The following is a 19,358-nucleotide window of genomic DNA, read 5'->3' as shown; positions in this document are numbered from 1 at the left end:
TTCTCCAACATTCCGCCCCCCCTTCAAATGTATGCCTTTTTCTCCAGGTTTCAACATTTCTGGAAATTTTAGATCTTTAATTCTGTTGAACATTAAGAACTCACATAATGTTAGACCACGGTTTGTTTAACAAACCAGGAGCCAACAACAAATTGATCTGCAGATGACCAAACAAACTATGATTTGATTTGTGAAAGCTTTGTTGTTTTCCAGAGGCTCTTGTCTCAAGCCTTTTGTAACTTAATGGGAGTCTGAGCTGGGTGGCCAATCAAATCATAGGTTGAGAAGGATTTAGGTAACACCAAGCCATAGTTAAGACAAACAAAAGATGGTAAGTGAACTTAAGCCATGCCTTAGAACAGAATTAGTTGGCAATTAACAAACTATAGTTAACCTCCTAAGTTCAGGGTTCAAAGAATCAAACAAAACATGATTTAAATAAATCACAATTTCATAAATCACAGACTAGACTTAAGTTTCCACAGCTATCTGTTAACAAGCTCCAAACAACATCTGAGAGAGGAGTTAAGTGCTGCAGATTTAAAAAGCTTGTTTCAGAATATCACCCTGCCCCACCCTGGGATGAAGAAGTGACACTACTACTGGGAGGCTGGCTCTGTGGTGGCATCCTGCTTCTCTTCCTCCTAAAGCTGAGAAATATGAAAAATCATGGCTGCCAATTTTATATGGCCCTTCCCTCAGCCACTGAACAACCCCAACAGCTGTAAGCCTTACAGAACTCCAGTGTAATGAACCAAAAATCATTTTACTACAATAGCTTAAAAATAATCTTCAAAAAGAAGTACTTGAACATTTTAAGACTTACTGGTTATCATAGCTCCAGTTACAGAACCCAGAAATCCAATGCTGACTGCAATGATAGAGATTACTCTCCCTTGTCTATGCCTCTGCAGCATCACAAACATTAAAACTCCTGCAGCACCGTGGACAAAGAGAGAGGAGAAGAGAGCCCAGAGGAAAACCCAGTACCACATTTCTGGAAGAAAGCAATCAAAGAGCGGGTTAACGTTTGAGAAAAAAATGATTAAATCAAAGAGAAAAAAATCCTTGCATATTTTGAGGAATTATAAAGAGATACAAAAGCATGCACAGACAGAATACTTATTTAATAACTTTATTCTTCTTTCTATAATGCTGTCCACTGCCCATTTCTCTGCACACTTAAGGTCACCCTATTAACAAACTATTTTGAGCAAATTTAAAACGCTCCAATTTTGTAATCCATGTTATACTTATAAACAATTTCTGACAGCTAGCCAAAACAAATTACCTTAGAGGGAGCAATAAGTAAATACCGTATTTTTCCCTCTATAACACGCAGATTTTTTCTCCTAAAAAGGAAGGGGAAATGTCTGTGCGTGTTATTGAGCGAATGTGTGGTCCCTGGAGCCAAATGGCAAAAAAAATCAGGCAAAAATCAAATCGCGCGTCTCGGAGAAGGGAAACCTGAAAAGAGGAAGTGGCTGCTTTCCTGCATTCTGCCTCAGGGTCTTACTGCCCACCCTTCTCTGTTTCCTTGCTGTGTTTGCTCAAACGGAACAAAGAGCAGGGAAAGCCCCTCCCCTCCAGGCAAGCAGAGTGTCGTCTCTGTGCTCCGGTGCTGCTGAAAACATGCAGGAGGGAGAGAGAGAGAGAGAGAGAGAGAGAGAGAGCGCTGGCTGGCTTGGGTGGGTAGGTGAGGGAAAACTTTTGCCTTCCTTTCCTCCCTCCCGTTATACCCCTCTCCTGCATTCTTAGCCAGCTGCTTCTCTGCACACCCCTCTCGTGCTCCTTGTCCATTCTGTATTTTTCCTTCCTTCCCCACTTAAAATGTGGTTAAAAAGCATGGATCCTCAGGATCTTTGCATTGGGTCACCCCAAATTCACCATCAGATCACATAGCATGTCCATGGCTACAGCCTGCCCCCCAAAAATCACACACGCACTGTTGCCTGGGGCTGCAATGGTGCAAAAATGTGGTTAAAAAGCATGGATCCACATGGATCCTCAGGATCTTTGCATTGGGTCACCCCAAATTCACCATCAGATCACATAGCATGTCCATGGCTACAGCCTGCCCCCCCCAAATCACGCACCCACTGTTGCCTGGGGCTGCAATGGTGCAAAAACGTGGTTACAAAACATGGATCCTCAGGATCTTTGCATTGGGTCACCCCAAATTCACCATCAGAGCACATAGCATGTCCATGGCTACAGCCTGCCCCCCCAAATCACACACCCACTGTTGCCTGGGGCTGCAATGGTGCAAAAACGTGGTTACAAAGCATGGATCCACAGGGATTCTCAGGATTTTTGCATTGGGTCACCCCAAATTCACCATCAGATCACATGTCTGTGGCCACAGCATGAAGCACAAAAATGATACATCCACTGTTTCATTCAGAATGTTTTTTCCCTTGTTTTCCTCCTCTAAAAACGATGTGCGTGTTATGGTCAGGTGCGTGTTATCGAGCGAAAAATACGGTACTAATCCCTTCTGAAATTTTACTGGTCGTTCACCTTTAAACATGTCAGCATCTCTAAAAGTAGCAAGCTGCCAAACTAAGGGCTTTTTTTCCTGATGTTGCCAAGAATATTTAAGTTACAAATACATTGCTTCCAATTGTTATCAAAGTGGAAACAATATTTAAACCCTGAAGAATGGATGAATGCTACATAGCAGCTATTCAGACCAACTTGAAATTGTGAGGAAATTCCAACAATAGTTTTTATCACTGAATGTCCTAAATAACCAAATTTATCTTTCTAGGACGTATTGTACACATGCTGGATAAAAATAGATTTTGTTCTTTAGTGTTAAATGCAACTAGCACTGAGAAAAAGTGTCAAAGTTGTGAAACAATGAAAGCAGAAACTAGCTAATTGAGGGAGAACTGATTCTGAAGCAGTGCATGCTCTCAAAAGGAGACAGAATTAGCTGTATAAAAGGCAGAAATATTTCACCAAAGGAAACAATTCATAAAACTATGTATTGCATCACACAGAGACTTAAGTTAGCCAAAGGCTGCTTTAACAAAACTTACTTCAGATCACACAGATAGCTCTCAAATTTAAGTATTATATTATACTGCATGTATCAATTTCTATTCCATTATGAACTGCCCTGAGGTCTGTAGATGAAGGGTGGTCTACAAATAATAATAATAGTTTATACTATGTCTGGTTTATTTAAAAGTAGTCTAAATATATCCCTCATATCTCTTCATTCAAAGAACCTTGAAAAACAAATAATGTAAAACACACCAAACAAAAACAACATACTTGCTGAATGCTTCCTTGGCAATCAGGCAGGGAAACTTTCCGAAAATTTGGTTCCCCACCCCTCTCTTTTAGTTGTTTAGAATACAATTAACTAACAGATAAAATGTAAACTAGCACTAAAAATTTGCAGTTATTTCCAAGAGAGAACCATGGAGGGTTAGCTAGAAGTACTGTATATCAAAACTGTTAACAAGTGTTCACCTTTGTGAGCTGGAGCCATAGAAGCTGAAATCCTCAGGTCCCAAGACCCAGTGTGGTATAGTGGTCAGAGTTTTGGACTAGGGCCGGTGAGACCAGAATTCAAATATGCAATCAGCCATGAAACTCACTGGGTCACCTTGGGCCAGTTACTGTCTCTCAGCTAACTTACCCCATAGGGTTGTTGGGGGAATTAAATGATGAGGAGAATCATGTACACCACCTTGAACTTCTTGAGAAAAATGCTGGGATACAAATGCAATAAGTAAGTAATGGTGAATCATGAGATTTAATTTAGAAATTAAATGGTACCCAGTGAATCCTTTATAATCCTGACCAAGTTGCAGGCTGCTGTGGCTGCAGCATGCACTGCCAGTCTTCATATGTCCAGACTAGTTGATTGGGCAAGAAAATAGAAGACAATTTCCAATACAGTATTTGCATGTTGACAGGAACAAAGAGTCTTTTGGCATCTTAAAGCTAAAAAAATATTATAACGTAAGATTTTGTGAACTAGCGTCCACATATCAAATGGAATGGAAAATGAGAGTCAGGATGGAAGTATGCACTAGGGCAAAGAACATGTGAAATTCATATATATGCTAATCAAATCTAAACTGGCTACAGACACACAAAATAGATATTAGAACTGTAGTGGAAAGCTCAGTCTGTGTGCCAAGGTAGGAAAACAGGACAATTCATCAAAATAAATTAATATTGAAATAAGTATGTTGCGTACCATTTATGAACAGACAATATAATGCTATTTTATTTAATAAAGTGTATACATTGTTTCCTAGATAGAAGACTTCTAAGTAGTTTAAAGAAAAAAACCAAAACCTTCATTAAAAAATGATAAAGGCAAAAAAATATAAATTAACATGTTTAAAAATATTAATAAAACCAGTAATTTTAAAATAATATACATTAAAAAATTACATGTTTGGGTAGGTTTGCTGAAGCAAAAAGTTTTCAGCAGGCACCAAAAACAATAGTGAAATGCCTAATATAAATGAACAGGGAGTTCCAAAGACTATGCACTGCCTGATGTTGTAGTAAGTAGCGTACTGTACCAGTAAAAAGAATGACGCATTTTGGTTGTATACACACTTTCACCTGAACACCACATCTAATCCATTGTTTATTGATCAGGGCCACTGTATTCTGTGAAATAGTGCTAGAATCAGGTATCCAATACTCATGTTTGCTAGTTTCCATAAGTGAACCTTCTTTTTACTAAGAAAAATGCTTCAGATATGATTTATTATGCAGGCAAATAAATATCTGTGTCCGATGGAGTGCTGAGTAGCTAGATGCATAAAACTTATACAGCACTTTTACTAAGTGCTCAAAGAGCTTCACATAAATTAGATCAGTAATCATCCTAACTGCACTACCAGAAAGACTAGTATGATTACAGATGGGGAGCTCAATCTGAGAATGTAAGAACAGCCCTGCTGGATAAGACCATGAATCACATTACTGTGAGCATCCCAATCAGATGCTTTCAAAAAGCCTACAAAGAGGGAATGAGGGCCACAAGCTCTTCTTCACGGTTTGTGGCAGTCGGAGGCATCCTGCCTCTGAACCCTGAGGTTCCACATTTAAATATCATTGCTCATTGTTGATGGACCTATCCTCCAGAAATCTGCCTAATCCCTTTGGCCAGTGGCCATCAACACACATCTTGTGGCAGTGAATTTCATTTAATTATGCACTGCATCCATCAATCTACAACTCTAAAGGGTTCCCATTCTGTACACCTTCGACCATGCCATCCACATAGCCTTTTACACTGCAGAATTTAGAAGAGAAAATTGTTTATATGGTTCTCTCTATGCATGTGCAAAGACACTAGTTAAAATCACTTAGGTTTACAGTTTGGGGATCATAGCCAACTCTGTACAAGCTGACTTCTGCTCACACAGAATCTCCTATGCTTTCCCCACTCCTTAAATCTGGAACAGATTTTGAGGGTGCACTGGGAGCTGTAGGACAGAAGAGGAAGCCCCACCATGCAGGTTAGAGTTTGTTCTGCTTGTGTAGCAGCAGTGAATGCAATTCTTAGCCTACAACTGTGCACACCTCTTTTGAAGTCAGTCCCATTTAACAAAATAGGATTTACTTCTGAGTCAACAGGAAAGTTAACTACCAAGCAAGGCTTGGTAGTTACTGTGCAAGGCAGTGTTTCTTTACAAGATAAAGAGCAAATGTTCATGCTCTTGTAACTTCATAATTTTAAGTGAACACATTAGACAGTCTGGGTACTTGGAGGGCATGAAATAGGAGCAAAAAATGTAGCATTTCTAGATGAAGAAGCATAGCAAAAGGAATGTCACCAAATTGACATTAAGCAATTAATGATTAAATCAGCATACATTTTAGTATGAATTAAACAATAGTTGTGAAGAAATATATATTTATATTTTTGATGACACATACATGCACTGGAATCTTAAAACAGGCTTTCACTTGCTGTGTAACAAAGCAGGTTGTACACATCTTCGAAAGCTATGCTTGTCAACTAGAGTTTAAGTGCTTGTATTAAAAATAGTGTATATTTTTACGAAGTCTGTTGCTTCACTAATGGGGGGGGGGGGGAGAGAGGAAATATATATTTTTAGTGCCCCAAAAGTTTTTAAATTAAGGCAACATTTAGTTGATCAGACAGCATAAGCCCTGTACCTGTTTGGTATGAGGACCTGCAGGAAATACTGGGATCAGATGCCACAGATCTGAACAGCAGCATTTTTTTCAAAAAAGGCCCAGGGACATCCCAGCAAGGAACACAGGAAGACAGGTTCACAGTCAAGTCCCTTGGGTTATCGGAGCACCCCATAGATCCGCAGCTACTCTGACCTCCAGCCTGCGTATTAAGCTCCAACCTAATGCCATCCCTAACTCTCCATTTATGATGCCACACACGTTTTAACCTGCCCTTTTGAACCAGAAGCCACTTTACATCCACACGTTCCTTGGTACCATTTTCTCTGCCCTGCTCGAGTGTGTCCCCCCCCCCCCAAGCCTCTGGCGACACCTGGGATGGGAGTGCCTGGAACGTCTCCTCTCCCTCCGACACAGAACACAGGCCGCTTTTCAAACCTCGCCCGCCCCAGCCTCCGAACGCCTCCCCCGCCCGCCCTGCGCCCGGCCGTTACCGGTGAGGTGCCGGAGCGAGGTGCCGTGCGCCCACAGACTCAGCACCTGCTGGACCGACAGGTTGATCATGCTGCTGTCCCCCGCCTCCGCCTTCATCCCCGCCGCGCTGGTGGAGGAGGCGGCGGCCTGGCCGGCTCCGTCGTCGCTGGGCCGCCTCCCGGCGAGTCGCGGCTGGCTCCGCCACCAGTCTCGGAGAAGGCGAGGCCGGGCTCCCGAGGGGACGCTGCGGGCCGAAGGGGCGCGGATGGGGTGGGCTCCCCGCGGCGGGGGAGACATCGAGGACGGCAGAGGGACGAGCCAGGAGGCGGCGGCGGCCCTCGCTCTCCGCTTCTCCAGCGGCGGGACGCGCGCCGAGGCCTCCCTCAGGGCTGGCAGGTGCGGAGAGCCCCGCGGTTTGGGGCCGACGGGAGGAAAGGAGACGGAGGCAGTTGCCGGGCGGCGGCAGCAGCAACGGCCATCACCGCCCCCTTCCGAAGCCGCCTTCTCATGGCCTCCTCAGCTGCGAGGGGAGCGCGAGAGGGGGAGGCACCCGCGCGAGGCGCCAACGGGCAGCAACCGCCTCTTTTTGCCCCCCCTCACAGGCCGGACGGCCGACCAACGGCTACTCGGCGCGTGCTTGAGCACGAGGCCCCACCTCCAGCCAGCCTCCCCCGCCCGACGGGACACGTGCGCGCGCGCGCGCCACCTTCAGCGAAACAGCGTGCGAGAGAGAGACGGCTCCTCCTCTCCCCAACCAGGCGAGTAGGACGCACGAGTACCAGCCAATGAGGGAAAGAGGGCGAGCTGACGTTAGTCGGGCGGGGCTATTCGTTATATAGTCAGTTGGGGGCGGGGTTTCGGAGGGGGGGGGGCAGAGACGCAACCGGTCTCAGGTTTCCTCTCAGGCGCTGTTATCTATAAGCCGCGGTGTTACCTGTCATCACCGCTCGGAGCAGCCGCCGTTTCCAGTTTTAACATTTCGCCTGCCTGCCGTTTGATTTACCCTGACGCGAATCTCGTCAGTTGTCAGAGCTCGTGGGACGGACAGTTGTCTCGCGCGCTGCGTTAACGCTAATGGTGCATTTCTTGCCCCTCCCCCCCTTCCAGTAACTGTCAGGATCTCCTCCTGCTTCCTCACAATCAGCAAATCGAGTTCTCGAATCCATCATCATGAAGCGAACCATTTCGCAGACCGTGATCCTCTTAACACAGCACTTTGTCTCCCAACCAACTTTGTCTCCCAACCTCCCTGACCAGCCAGGCAGATGCTGTGAAAATGCGCTTTGTGCAATAAGATGCTGCCTTGTTTGTCCCCAAGTATCCAGCTATCAGGTACACTGCCTGTAAACATGAAGGCTCCATGCGGCTTATCATATCAGATATGGCATATTGATTAAAATAATTTCTATATGCCTCCTAAAGTTACCATGGCTGCGTCCAACAACTTAGAACAATCTTTAATAAACATAGTACATGTGACCCAAAGGAGCTTCAAGAGGCTCTTCCATCTCTTTGGTTTTTATGTGAACAAAACTCATATCTTTCAACTTTCAGATTTGAAAATAAGGGATCAGCAGCCTCACCTGTCTTGGGGACAGTCTATGGGATTGGATTTCTAACAATCCGGGTTAGCAGCGGGAAGCAGCGGAAAACGGTGCTGGAATAAGGGAATTGCGCGCAAAAAAAGGGGACGGTTGACAGCTATGACAAAACTCTAATAACAGAAAGTAGCCTGAGGGAAAAGATTGACGATATCCCCCTTCCATGGTTGCTTGTGTAGGGCCTACTTGGCCTTTTTAGCTAATCCAGGGATCAAGGGAAGTGTGACCCATAAAACTGTTGAGTTTTGAACATTCTATATTAATGAATTATAAGACCACTAAAAGCACAGTGTTTAGTATTTATAAAATTCTTATGGAAGCATATTTTGGACATGTTTGATGCCTTGAGCTTCTATGGGAACAAAAGTTGGAACAATGATTAGAGTTCACTGTGGGATAAAGTCCTCTTTCCACTCACTTTTAGTACAGTACAGTGCAGAGAAATCTTGCCGAAATTACCACACAGGTGGTACTTGATGCCACTCACATTGTCTTATATAACCCATGGGTTCTTTCTGCTGTGGTGGGGGAGGCTGCCAAGTAGCAGGTACAAGTGGGGTTGCAATAGTTAAGTGTTGAATATTCAAGGAAATTGAGGCAATAGTCAAACAGCACATCTTGCAATCCTCAAATCTAGCCCCAATGAATTTGATTGATTGATTGATTGACTGATGGTAAGGCTCAGAGTATAAGGAAATGTTCATATGTTGATAGTGGCAAGGCCTAACTATTGCAAGGTTTGGGAAATATTTACTAGGAATAGTATTCTACTAGAATAGCACTTGCTAGAATACTGTTATTGTATGGTGTGGGATACAGCTTTATTTTAAAAATGGATGTATAAACTGAGGGTTGTAAGAGGTCAAAACAAGTTAGATAAGTTTACTGCAGTTTGATTTAATTTTGTAGACTACATCAATAGAAAAGAACATAGGCAAGCCTTGCCACCAGCAGACAAATGAAGTTGGTTGCAGTATTAAACTTATTTCATCCAATATGGTAGCTCTGGTTCTGATGAGCCCTGTGTCTCTTCCCATCCTTCTGAAAAAGCATTGTATTGGAGTATGTTTTGTTGTGTACACCTTTAACATTGCTGATTCTAAATATTGTTGGAATTCTTCAAGATTTTTCCTGGCTAATTTTACTTTATTTTATTTTTCTGATATATATATAATTTTGCTTTAAAATGAACTATTGTTTATATTATTTTGCTTAGTTTATGTTTAAGACAAAAAATTATTGTGCTATATGTTAAAGCCTAATTTCTTTATTAAAATAATTAAGATAATCCATTAAAATGTTTTAAAGACCATTGGAGTATAAACATTTATATTTGCCATATCTAAGGAACAATCAAAACTGTTACATCATATGAAAGGCCCAGTAAGGCCTTAGTTAATAAATAAGGTTTTATTGGCCTACAAAATAGTCTGTTGATAGACATGCGTGCTATCAATTTGTCTAGAACTTAAAAAAACAACAACCTTATTAGGTACTGGCTATCTCCACAAGCTGAAGCAAATTAATTGTTAAGCAACATTTGCTTTTGCTTGCCTGGGAGTTAAGCTGGGATAAAGGGTGCAAAATCATTATGAGACTGCTTCTCAATACACCTTTTCACTGATTTTCAAAGCAAACAGACATTATCGACTGAATTTACAGGCTTACCCAGAATGTTATCTTGCCTGATTGCCAAAGCTAGAGATGAAAGGACAGAAAAATAAATCTAGCTAATATATTTTTGCACTTAGTGCAGATTTGTGATCTGCAATAGCACAGGGCTGGTGGTGGCATTTGTAGTGTGCCATGCCCATGTGCATTGTGAATGTGTGTGTATAAACATTGTGCAATATCACAGATGAGACCAGTAGTTTGTCCCATTTTTTTTACAGTGCAATTGACAAGCTTGCATGTGGGTGTGTTGGTTTGCCAGGTGCTATGCAGATTAGCAGGGGCGTAGCCAGAGGGTGTGGCAGGGGGAACTGCTCCCCTAAATCAAGTAAATAGATAAAATTACTTAACTAATTGACCAATTGCAACACAGATAACTTGGTTCTGCCCCCTACAACATAAAGCCCCCCCAATAAATCCTGGCTACGCCCATGCAGATTAGCCAGGCCAGAACAAAATCCAAATCTTTCTCCCCGGGTTGAATGACTTATTGCTGTATCTCAGGTCAACTAGCAGATAGTTCAAATGATTTCAGCAGCTTAAAGTCTTGATAGGCTCTGGAAAAAGCACAAGCAGGGATGGGGAACCTGTGGATGTCCAGATTTTGTTGGACTCCAGCTCCCATCAGCCCCTGCAGCATGGTCAATGGGCAGATATAATAGGAGTTGTAGACCGATAACATCAGGAGGGATAATGGGAGTTATATATATGGAGAGCCACAGGTTTTACCACTGTTCTACAGCTGGAATGAGAAAAGAGGCAGTCACTTAAGTGTGTGGCAGGGATAATTCTTACATGGCCAGCTGCTATAGCATGTTAAAGACTATTAGACAGTGCTTGATTAATGGTTTTTGTTTTCAACAGAGGGTCAAAAGTTGAAAAATAGTGCTGCAGCACATTGATTAGGTGTCTCCTACTCTGTGACCCCATAACCCAATACTAAATTCTACTCCCACTGGTAAAAGGGTGACATAGTCAAAGATCCAAATCTGTTTGTGTATAGTTACTGTTATCTCACCTGTGTCCTTTACAGTGCAGTATTATGTACCAGCTGGAATGCTTTCATTGCAGCTACCTATACACAGGCATATCATGGAAATATGCCACTGCCAAAGATTTGATACATAGATTTATTTATTTATTTATTTACATTTTACAGAGATATGCTGAGATACGAGTTGGGCTCTGAAAATGAAATTTCAATTGACAATGAGGGTTGGAATTCTGTCTAGTTTTAAAAGTGAGTAGAAGTGCCACCAATAAGGCGATGGGAAGACAAAACCTGGTAAGAGGTTTAAAATTGAACTACATGCTGAGAAGAAGTATCCTGCAGACTCAGTTAGATTAAGCCATGGTTGGTGCAAAAAGATCTCAGATTGCACTAGAAGTAGAGGGACAGAGAAGTATTGGTCTCTACAGTGTAACCTGGAACTTGAAACAGGAATGTCTTACATTGAGAGGGTCATGAGGATGCTCTCTATTAGTCAAGATCCATAATGATCTAGTTTTGAGGCAACAGTACATGAACATACCTCCCCGAGGCAGCCAGTGTGACACCTTCCAGGTGTTGCTGGGCTTCAGCACCCATCAGCTTCAGTCAGCATTGTCAATGGTCAGAGATAATTGTAGACTTGTAAACCAATAACATCAGGTTGACTACCCCTATTTCATGTATTTTCTTTCACTCAGTAGTGAAAAGAAAACATCTGATCTGAATAAAGAGTTTGTCAAGGGCAGAGTTAAGCCGTTAATGATCTCTACTGAGACGCAAACTATAAACAAAGTGCTCCCAAACAAAATCAGGGAGAGGGTAAATTGCACTAATTATTCGAACTGGGAATAGATTGTTAAAAGTTTTGACTATAAGAAAAATATTCTGCACCAGCCTCTTGATCACTTTAAAGATATGTTATGCAGTCACTTAAAATCAAATAAATACATCTCCCCTGAAACAGCACATATTACAACAGCACGTGTTGTAAATTTTGTATGCTGTTATCAGCAGAGAACAACATCCATCAGGTACCCATACAACTCAGGCAACAATATTCCACACAACAACTTTAATGGGAACAAATGTATAACTCAAGCTCTCATTCATTGCTCCCAAGTGCTAGAGAAGAAGAATGTGGCTCTACCACACTAGTTGTGGAGGGACGAGTGGCTAAGTAGAGGAGAGGAAAGACATTCAGCATATGTTCTGTAAAATCTTTGTGTCAAACATTTATTGAGCTAGGGAAGCCCATTTTGGAAAATTCATTTGGGTGGCAGAATCCTCTGTCTCTGCAGGACTATGGGAAAGAAACACCTCCAATGCATCAGCAGTGGGGGAAAATAATTCATAGTGATCTTAAGGGTGTCTGGTACCAAAGCATGGGAGATACACACTTTATTAAAAAAACGAGTTAGTGTTTCTGTTCTTATGTGCATCCAGAAAGGTGTTTGTTGTGGGATTTCTGCCCATGCATGCAGTGTCCTCATAATGTTGCCTATCTTTCCCCGGCCCAATTTAATCCACATTTGCTCTTTCCATGAAAAATTGAGTAAGTTAAAATGACAACAACCCAGCTACTTAAAACCCATTTGTGATACCTGAATGACCCATTTGCTGTATTAAACCCCAGTTTGGAAGTAACAGGTGACAGTATTTACAAATATACTAGCAGTACCTAATGGAAGCACCTAGGCATTCCTGCAGCAGACACCATAGCCACCAGACTTGCATTGAATTCCCAAGGAGAGCTACTGCTCCACAGAGATGTTTCAGCCAACCCACTGCTCTCTCCTAATTCAAAACTGCATGACTCTCAGAACCACACATTTAACTGACACTGAAAGTCAAGCCAAGTTGTTGGTCACACAGTAAATCACATACTGGATACATAACTGTTTTGCTGGCTACAATTACATTACAATCTTTCTGGCATCAGGTTACAAAATGTTTATTTACCCAGAGATTATGTGACCTCTGTTCAGCTTCAGTTTTGTTTTGGTCTTTTGCTGCCTCTCAATCTTATTTTTGTTTAAAGGATATTATGTTGTTTTCATTCATTCATATATATATATATATATATATATATATATATATATAATTTTAAAAAATATTTTTATTAAGTACAAATTAGAAAACATACATACTCACAACAAAAGAAAATACAAAAGAAAAAGAAAATACATCTAACCAAGGAAAAAAATTAGAGAATATTTTGTCTCTTTTCATATTTACATCTATTTATACCTCTATAAAATGCTATTCACAATAAAGCAGTGGAATGAAAGATAAGATATCAGAAAAAAGAAAAAAGAACAAAGAAAAAATAAAGAAGTAAAAAAAAAAGATCATAGGTGAAAATTTTTAAAAGTAGATAAGTACTCACAATACATAGCCGTTTCCCATCTATATTTATATTCAATTGTATAATTTCATCTTGTCCTTATCTACCTTAAATAAAGTGTTTTTCTTATATTTTTATGACTGGACACTGCACTGGAATCCATTAGATGAGAAGTAGTCTAAAATTGTTTTAAGCAAATAAAATTAAATTGCTTAATCCATTTGAAACCTGTAACAACTACTATTAAGATGAGCAAGGTTTATTGTTGAGCAAGGTTTCTAGGCAACCGTGACATATCCTCCATTGTGACACTGCTAGATGATTTACCAGAGGCCTTTGGTAGGAGTAGGCCTTTGAGGGGAGAGAGAGACAGAGAGAGAGAGAGAGAGTGTTACAGAGCAAGTTGGGGAGTTAACTCATTAAGGAGTTATTGCATGAGAGCGTTATTATGTAAGTTACAGAGGCATAGTATTAAGAGTGTTGCAGTGTTAAAGAGGGAAAGTGATACAGAAAAATATCTTTTGAAATTTAGGTAGGATTTCTTAGTGGTTTCTGCAGTGGCGTAGCGTGGGGGGTGCAGGGGGGGCCGGCCGCACCGGGCGCAACATCTGGGGTTAGGGCAAATCCACGGGTTAGGGGGCGCAAATCCACGGGTTAGGGGGCGCAAATCCACGGGTTAGGGGGCGCAAATTACTTGCCTTGCCCCGGGTGCTGACAACCCACGCTACGCCACTGGGTTTCTGTACTCTGGTTCTATAACTATCCATGAAAACCATCCTTTTCCTGTCATGGCTGGATTATTTTCAAAACATTTTCCTTGTGACCAGTTTAAATGCTTCAGGTAAATTGGCTTGCCTTGCCTTTTCTTTAGTGGACATACTCGGATCAAGGGCATGTCCATGTTTTGGAGGGGCTTTTGACAAGATGTCCTCAGTGTGTCTAACTCCTTGCTGCATTCTCCACAAGCTGCTAATGATTCATTAAAAAGCTTGAAGCGTTAGGTGCATGAAGACACTGCAACCCTTCTCCCTGCTCTGTCCTAAGTTGCCAAAGCTTTGGAACCTCATAAAAAGCAGCATGCCAAGGACGAGTCCTCCAAACTTAGGAGGATTTCTTTCTTCCAAATAAAGAGCTCTGCAGAGATGGAGAAGAAAATCAATTTCTGGCAATGCTGCTGAAAGTCCATCTCTTGGCCCGTATGTTTGAGCCCAAACTCTGTGTCGTTTTTGAGTGACCCAGTGCAGTAGGAATGGAAAGGACTGGCTCAGATTCCTCAGGTAAGGAAGTTAATTATGCTGATGGAGAATTGTTGTAAGGGCAACAAGAATCTGCCTAATTGGGCAAGAAGGAGGCATGTCTCTGATTCAAGAAGAGTTAAGAATACTTTCACTTGACTTGTCCTGGAAAGAGGCAGAGAACACTTTCCTCGCTGCCTTTGAGGTGAAAGCATGGCACTTAGTTAATGTGTTGTAGGGTCTCTAATATGAACAATTAGTACATTAAGCACTAAACAAATTGAGGTTACAATCCTATAAGCACATCACTGCTAGTGTACCCAATGACATGTTTCTTCAGAGTAAGTGAGACTTCTGAGTACAGTATAGAAGCATAGGATGGGTCTTTGGTTGCATGGTTTTAAGAGCAGTGATAAACTGTGCCATTAGATGGCAGTGTTTTACATTCTATAGTAGCTGCATCTATGCTGAGCTTTTTTCTTTTAGAGACCCATAGCTTTCTTGACTTAAAATAGCATCCTTCTTCTGGTATTCATTATATGGAAAATCTCAGCTTTAAAGACTTTTTCCATCTTTACAGAAAGTACAGGCAAAGATTTGTTCCAAGGGTTTGGGTCTATTCCCCCCCCCCCCTTTATGATTGTGTTAATCACTTTAAAATTAATATAGTAAACCGCAGTTCCATGCAAGTACATTATGAAACCTGTTGGCTTTAGCAAGAATGGGTGTCATGGGACTGAGCTAATAAAGTAGGGAGGAAACCCTTGCTTCATACTAATCTGCTTTGATAGAGTAGAGAATAAAGGAATGGAGAAAGAGATGGGAACAAAGCATATTCAAACATTTTGGCAATAAATTCTATTGCAATTCCCTGCTGCCATGGAGTTCCTGTTCTCTATAACTTGAATGGTGAAGTGAGTGCTCCTTCAAAGGGAGCAAATGACCAAAACATCCAAATGTATGTGTAAGGTGTGGGAAGATACTCCTTTCATGCATGCTGTGGGGATTTCAGCTTGCGTATGTTCAAGCCCCTCCTCTGCCAGTAGATTGTTTTACATGGACAGAATTAAACACCATATGAACATCACCGGTGCACTATTAGAGTGTTGTTGCTGTGCTATAGAGAAAGTCAGAACTGAGGAAAGGTTCAGCCACAGTTATGTCCTTTGAAGACCCATCTGGATATCTCAGTTGGTTAGAGCGTGGTGCTGATAACACCAAGGTTGCAGGTTTGATCCCTGTATGGGACATCTGCATATTTCTGCATTGCTGGAGATGATCCTCAGGGTCCCTTCCAACTCTACAATTCTCCGATTCTATGATCAATGGAAAGGTAAGAATGTGCTTAAGAGTGCGGTCCGAAACACTTATTAAGAAATAATCTCCATTGGACACAAAATATCTCTCTATCTCTATCCAGGGTCAGGTAAAAAAATGGTCAGGTAAAGCACATCAATTAAACTTATAAATACAACAGCCAGTTGTGACAATTTCTGTAAATTTATAGTGACCATATCCAGTCAGTTTACAAGGCCCAAAGCCAGAGTCATAATCAGCACTTTGAATTGTGCCTGGAAACAGACTAGTAGTCAATGAAGCTGTTGTAACATGGGAGTTGCATGCTTCCTATAATAAGCCCTGGGCAATAGTCCGGCTGTAGCATTCTTAACTGACTGAATTTTCTGAGCACCCTTCAAAGAGAGCCTCATTTAAAGGACCTTACAAGTGCTTTAAAATCCAAACAAGTTACACCTAAGGCATATGTCACTCTGGCCAGCATAAAAGAAAGTTCACCACCTCTTTGTGTCAAATTTGGTCCTGTCCAGTATCCATCAATGACAATAGTGCCAGCAGGAGCTTTAGGATGATAAATGGGATGAATATCACACCTCTCCACCCCCCCCAACAGGATCGCTAATCATACAATTAATTCAACTTAAAGTTAAGACCTTAATGTGTTGGCATCCTGAGAGAGCAAGCAAAGCATCAATGATGGTAATACAGTGGTACCTCAGGTTATATACACTTCAGGTTACATACGCTTCAGGTTACAGACTCCGCTAACCCAGAAATAGTGCTTCAGGTTAAGAACTTTGCTTCAGGATGAGAACAGAAATCGGGCTTTAAATTAGTTAGCCCTCTGGCCCATTCAGCAGATTGTTTAAACTAGTCTTTTCCCTGATTGTTTCTAGCCTGAGAGCAATAAGTTAATCAGTGTTTGGCTATTTCCCCCTGCTATTTCCCTTCCCTAGTTCCCTTAATCCCAGAAATATTAAGTCTAATTCTACCATTGTTGTCACTTCATCTTCCCCCCTTTTTGCCAAATGCCCACAATCTGTTATTTATGCTTGGATTTTAATTTACTGATAGGACAAAAAGCTTTTAGAGCTGTACTTAACATTTTTTATTGATTGCAGGCTACTATATGGTTTTAATTTGCATTCCAGGCATTTTTAAAAACAGCTTTAACATGCTCTTGAATTCCTGTCATTCCGTTTTGTTTCTTTTCTACTTGAAGGTGCGATCTAATCTTTTCTGCCTTTGTCCTCCCCAACTAAATGATTGAAGGGGGCACTGTGGAGATGTCTAATTTGGAAGCCCTAGTTAAAGGGCTTGTTTATGTTGTTGATTTAAACCATTGACAAGAAAGCCCCAGGACCAAATTCTGCCAGCAGCTGAAGAGGAAATTGCTGATTTCCCCAAGTACCTCTAATGAAGGAGAAGCCAATATAGTTATCTGGTTCTTTTCATTGTCCACACCCCTCTACAAAAGCACAGAAATTTAAACAAGTTCCCTATTACATCCCCACTGGAGGTCAAAAAAGCATGACTAGCAAGGTTATTTTGTTATGCAACAAAGCTACATTTACAAAATAATTTGGGTTCAATTTTAAACTTGTGAGCCATAGATTAAGAGGCTGTCAGATTTGGTGGAAGCCCTGCTATGCTGACAGTGGCCGATCTCATATGCATATGTGGCTTCCACATATGCATGAAGGAAGCCTTCAAGCTGGGCATGAACACATCAGCACCCTGCTCACCACTCCGCCAGATACACCAGAGGAATGACTAACATACGGTAGAGATGTGGGTGAGACATGGGTGGCATGGAGGAAGGGCATATTTATACCATATCCTAGCAATCATCCAGGACATCCTGGGCAGCTTCCACTGGGCTCTGCTTGCTTAGGCATGGGAGATGATGTCTCCACCTAGGAGCAAATACATCTGAAGGCTTAAAAAACCTGACAGGGCCTCCCCTTCTAGTGGCTCTGTCTCCTAGAAAGAGCTGTATGCTGTCACGGTCTGGTTCATGGGTTATCAAAGTCCCGGCTGGGGATGTCAGGACCGGGGACAAGATGGCGGGGTGGGAGCAGGAACGGGACACCAGAAGCCAGGAGTCAGGAAGTCAAGGGTCCGAGGATCAAGAAGCAAGGAGTCATGAAGTCAGGGGTCCGAGGATCAAGAAGCAAGGAGTCAAGGAACCAAACACAACAAGGCAGGGAACGAGTTGCTGTGGCAAAGAGCCAAAGGGAAATGCTGACCTTATATCCTTCCCAGCTCTTGCCACCAGGTGCTGTGAGTTACCAAACGGCCTCACCTGTGCAGCCACGCCTTGCCTCTTCAGAACAAACTTAGGAAGGCCCCAGACCTGCAAAGTCCTACTGGTCACAGGGCCTGGCTCCTGCATGCGTTCCTCACATATGCTGCCTTTAAAGTCACATGTTCTTGCATGGTTATGGAGCAGGGGAAGCTTTTGGGGAGTCATTCTCAGATCTGACAGTGATGAGAAAGCCACACCATCAGGCTAGGCACTGCGGTGTCAGAGAGTGGCAGCAACTAGTTCATAATCTGGGGCCACTTCAGGCAAACAGTGGGGCCCTATCACTAGGGATATGACAAAAATGTCTTCATGGAAGTCTAATACAAGACTCCTTGAACAGAAGAGAACCAGACAGTCATTTTTTCAGTGAATATATATAGCCAGATTATTATTTTCCTCCCAGCCTTTTATTGCCTGGTCTTCAGACCCACAGACAGGCCCACAGACTTTCTGAATAGATTACAAAGGGGAAATGTCTCAGCACTTGCCTTGGTCAGACAGAAGCCTGGAGCAGGGAATGATGTAAACGATTGGTCTCTCCATTCGTGAGGTGTGTATACATTCTATTCAGTTCACCTCATAACTAAAAAAAGAAGCTGACAGATCTGGAACACAAAGAGAAGGAAACAGCCCAGATGTTCTCATTATGGTTACTATTTAGGAGCAAACCATGATATAATGAAGTTCATACCAGCCAACATTCTGCAAATAAAAATAGGACCAGGCTTGGAAGAAGCATCCCAGTTTTCATAACAAATATCACCCCCCTCCACATTATTAAAGACTCTTCAGTGCCTGATGTACAGTGTATAGACAACTCTGAGCCCTTAAGAAACAGAATACCTTTGTGTTCTGCCCCTTTCTCCTTGCATTTCATTCCTTCCCTCTGCTTGGTGCTTTAATATCCTTGTGCCTATAGGTCCATATATAAGCCTTAAGAAGAGCCCTGCTGGATTAAGTCAAGGGCCCATCTAGACTAGCATTCTGTTCTCACAGGGGCCAACCAGATGTCCATGGACGCCCACAAGCAGTACCTGAGTGTACTCTTCCCATGTGTGATTCCCAGCGGCTGATATTCAGAGATAAGACAAGATCAGAGGCAGATTTAGGGCAATGCAACTGGTTCTTCCGCACTGGGTGCCAAGCCTAGAGGGCATTGCAGGGCATCACAACTATGAACTGAGCATAACAGAAGGCAAAAGGCATGGGGGCGCTAAATTTTGACCTCACACAGAGCACAGTTGAAAATTGAAAGACCAAATTGTCAAGTCCACCCTTGACAAGATGCATCCTA

The 19,358-nt window shown here is 42.2% G+C and overlaps 1 protein-coding gene and 2 long non-coding RNA genes across 6 annotated transcripts in view; 2 read left to right on the top strand and 1 right to left on the bottom strand.

Annotated features, from left to right (window-relative positions):
• Positions 1 to 7,336, bottom strand: part of TMEM170B (transmembrane protein 170B) — a 33,714-nt gene extending 26,378 nt beyond the window's left edge. For 3 of the 4 annotated variants that reach the window (XR_014550643.1, XR_014550644.1, XR_014550645.1), the window contains exons 1-2: positions 6,639 to 7,227; positions 827 to 997 (exon numbers count right to left, since the gene is read on the bottom strand). Coding sequence is in view for 1 of the 4 variants with exons in the window: in XM_083624118.1 (XP_083480244.1) it covers positions 827 to 997; positions 6,639 to 6,915 (448 nt within the window). In the remaining 3 variants the exon portion in view is untranslated. Of the gene's footprint in view, positions 1 to 826; positions 998 to 6,638 lie in introns of all 4 variants that reach the window. The other variant, XM_083624118.1, reaches the window with a different exon arrangement.
• LOC310767211 lies at positions 6,594 to 7,845 on the top strand. The gene is made up of 3 exons (XR_014550740.1): positions 6,594 to 6,699; positions 7,221 to 7,376; positions 7,726 to 7,845. It is a non-coding gene; the product is annotated as an uncharacterized lncRNA (long non-coding RNA).
• Positions 7,846 to 13,117: 5,272 nt separating this feature from the next.
• Positions 13,118 to 18,823, top strand: LOC310767259. The gene is made up of 3 exons (XR_014550808.1): positions 13,118 to 13,675; positions 14,356 to 14,502; positions 18,468 to 18,823. It is a non-coding gene; the product is annotated as an uncharacterized lncRNA (long non-coding RNA).
• Positions 18,824 to 19,358: the final 535 nt, after the last annotated feature.

Source organism: Podarcis filfolensis (genome assembly GCF_964270895.1).
Source record: "Podarcis filfolensis genome assembly, chromosome: 7".
Lineage (NCBI taxonomy): Eukaryota > Metazoa > Chordata > Lepidosauria > Squamata > Lacertidae > Podarcis > Podarcis filfolensis.
This window is presented reverse-complemented; position numbering and strand designations above follow the sequence as displayed.